Here is a 1,182-nt window from a genome sequence, read left to right as displayed (position 1 = left end):
AAACAGTTCTGCATCCTGGCTGACCTGCTGTTTGTTCAGGTATACACTTGTAGTTTTAGGGCAATAGTCCTTAACCCGTGTGCCACAACACACTAATGCGTCATGACCCCGTCCGAGTGTGTCGCGAAATATTTGAATTGTATCTCTAGCCTCAAATTACTCATTGGGTAAATGTGGACCTTTCCTGATTGAAAATATAATGATGTGGAGGAAGATATGCTTTGATGATAATAATGATAAAAGTAATAGTAATAACGAGGAAATGAGGACGTGCTCTCAACTGTCCTGCCTAAACTACAAGGGTTTTGCCAGTCCAGCCAGGCATAAGTTATCTATCATCAGGTATTTGAATGCAGTGATTTACATCAGTCTAGAGGAAGTATGATAACTATACATGTATAATATATATTTGGAGTAAATGAAGTTAAGAAAGTATTTTCAGTGTCACCAGCCTGTAAATGATGTAAACAGCTATTTTGGGGTATGTGTTTGCAGGAGGGAGGGGGGGACGTCACTTCTGGAACTAGAATATTTTACATGAGGAGTGAGGGTGTCGCACAGGGGAGTATGGGAAGTAATATGTAAAGCTTAAAAAGTTAGTTGTATACGCCAGGGAACGATGATATGCAGTATATATGTTCTGTATATATGTAACTGAAATCCATAATCAGATGAAGTTATTGCGTGTAGTGATTATGAGCAGGTTGTCTTTTACAATTGTAGTTAGGACGATGCTTGAGCACGTATTAAAAGGTTGTGTGTGTATGTGAATGGGAATAAAATTCGAAGATAATGAGCTCAATCTTGAACACAAGTAGGCGTAGACACTCAACCCTCACTGATACATACACCAAAAATAAATGCATATACTTCCGCAAACCCACCCCCCACCCCTACCCTACACCTCCATATCACGCTATCAATCACGAAATTAACATAACCACAGGTTTATTCTAATCCCTTAGCCACGTGCGCGCGGTTGGCAGCTCCACGTGTTCGGCGCGGCAAGGTTGGTATTCCTGCCACTGCTCATGCTCTGCCATGGAGAAAATAAAACTTTTCCAACGCTGCTCGACCATGACGCCTATTACATCGTACTCATTTTCCTCTTCGCCTTCACCAATGGTTACGTGGGAACGCTTACAATGATCTATTATCCAAGGTAGGATTTTATTTAGTTAT

General features: G+C 40.9%; 1 protein-coding gene across 1 annotated transcript in view; it reads left to right on the top strand.

Moving 5' to 3' along the window:
* LOC119585700 (equilibrative nucleoside transporter 1-like) overlaps window positions 1–1,182 on the top strand; it is a gene marked incomplete at its 5' end in the record, with an annotated part of 13,328 nt that overhangs the window by 11,114 nt on the left and 1,032 nt on the right. Inside the window, 1 exon segment of the mRNA XM_037934374.1 lies at window positions 966–1,162. Within this exon segment, the coding sequence (XP_037790302.1) occupies window positions 966–1,162 (197 nt within the window).

The sequence above is a fragment of the Penaeus monodon genome, chromosome 20 (assembly GCF_015228065.2).
Source record: "Penaeus monodon isolate SGIC_2016 chromosome 20, NSTDA_Pmon_1, whole genome shotgun sequence".
NCBI lineage: Eukaryota > Metazoa > Arthropoda > Malacostraca > Decapoda > Penaeidae > Penaeus > Penaeus monodon.
The sequence above is the reverse complement of the archived record's forward strand: the minus strand, read 5'-3'. Positions and strand labels throughout refer to the sequence as shown.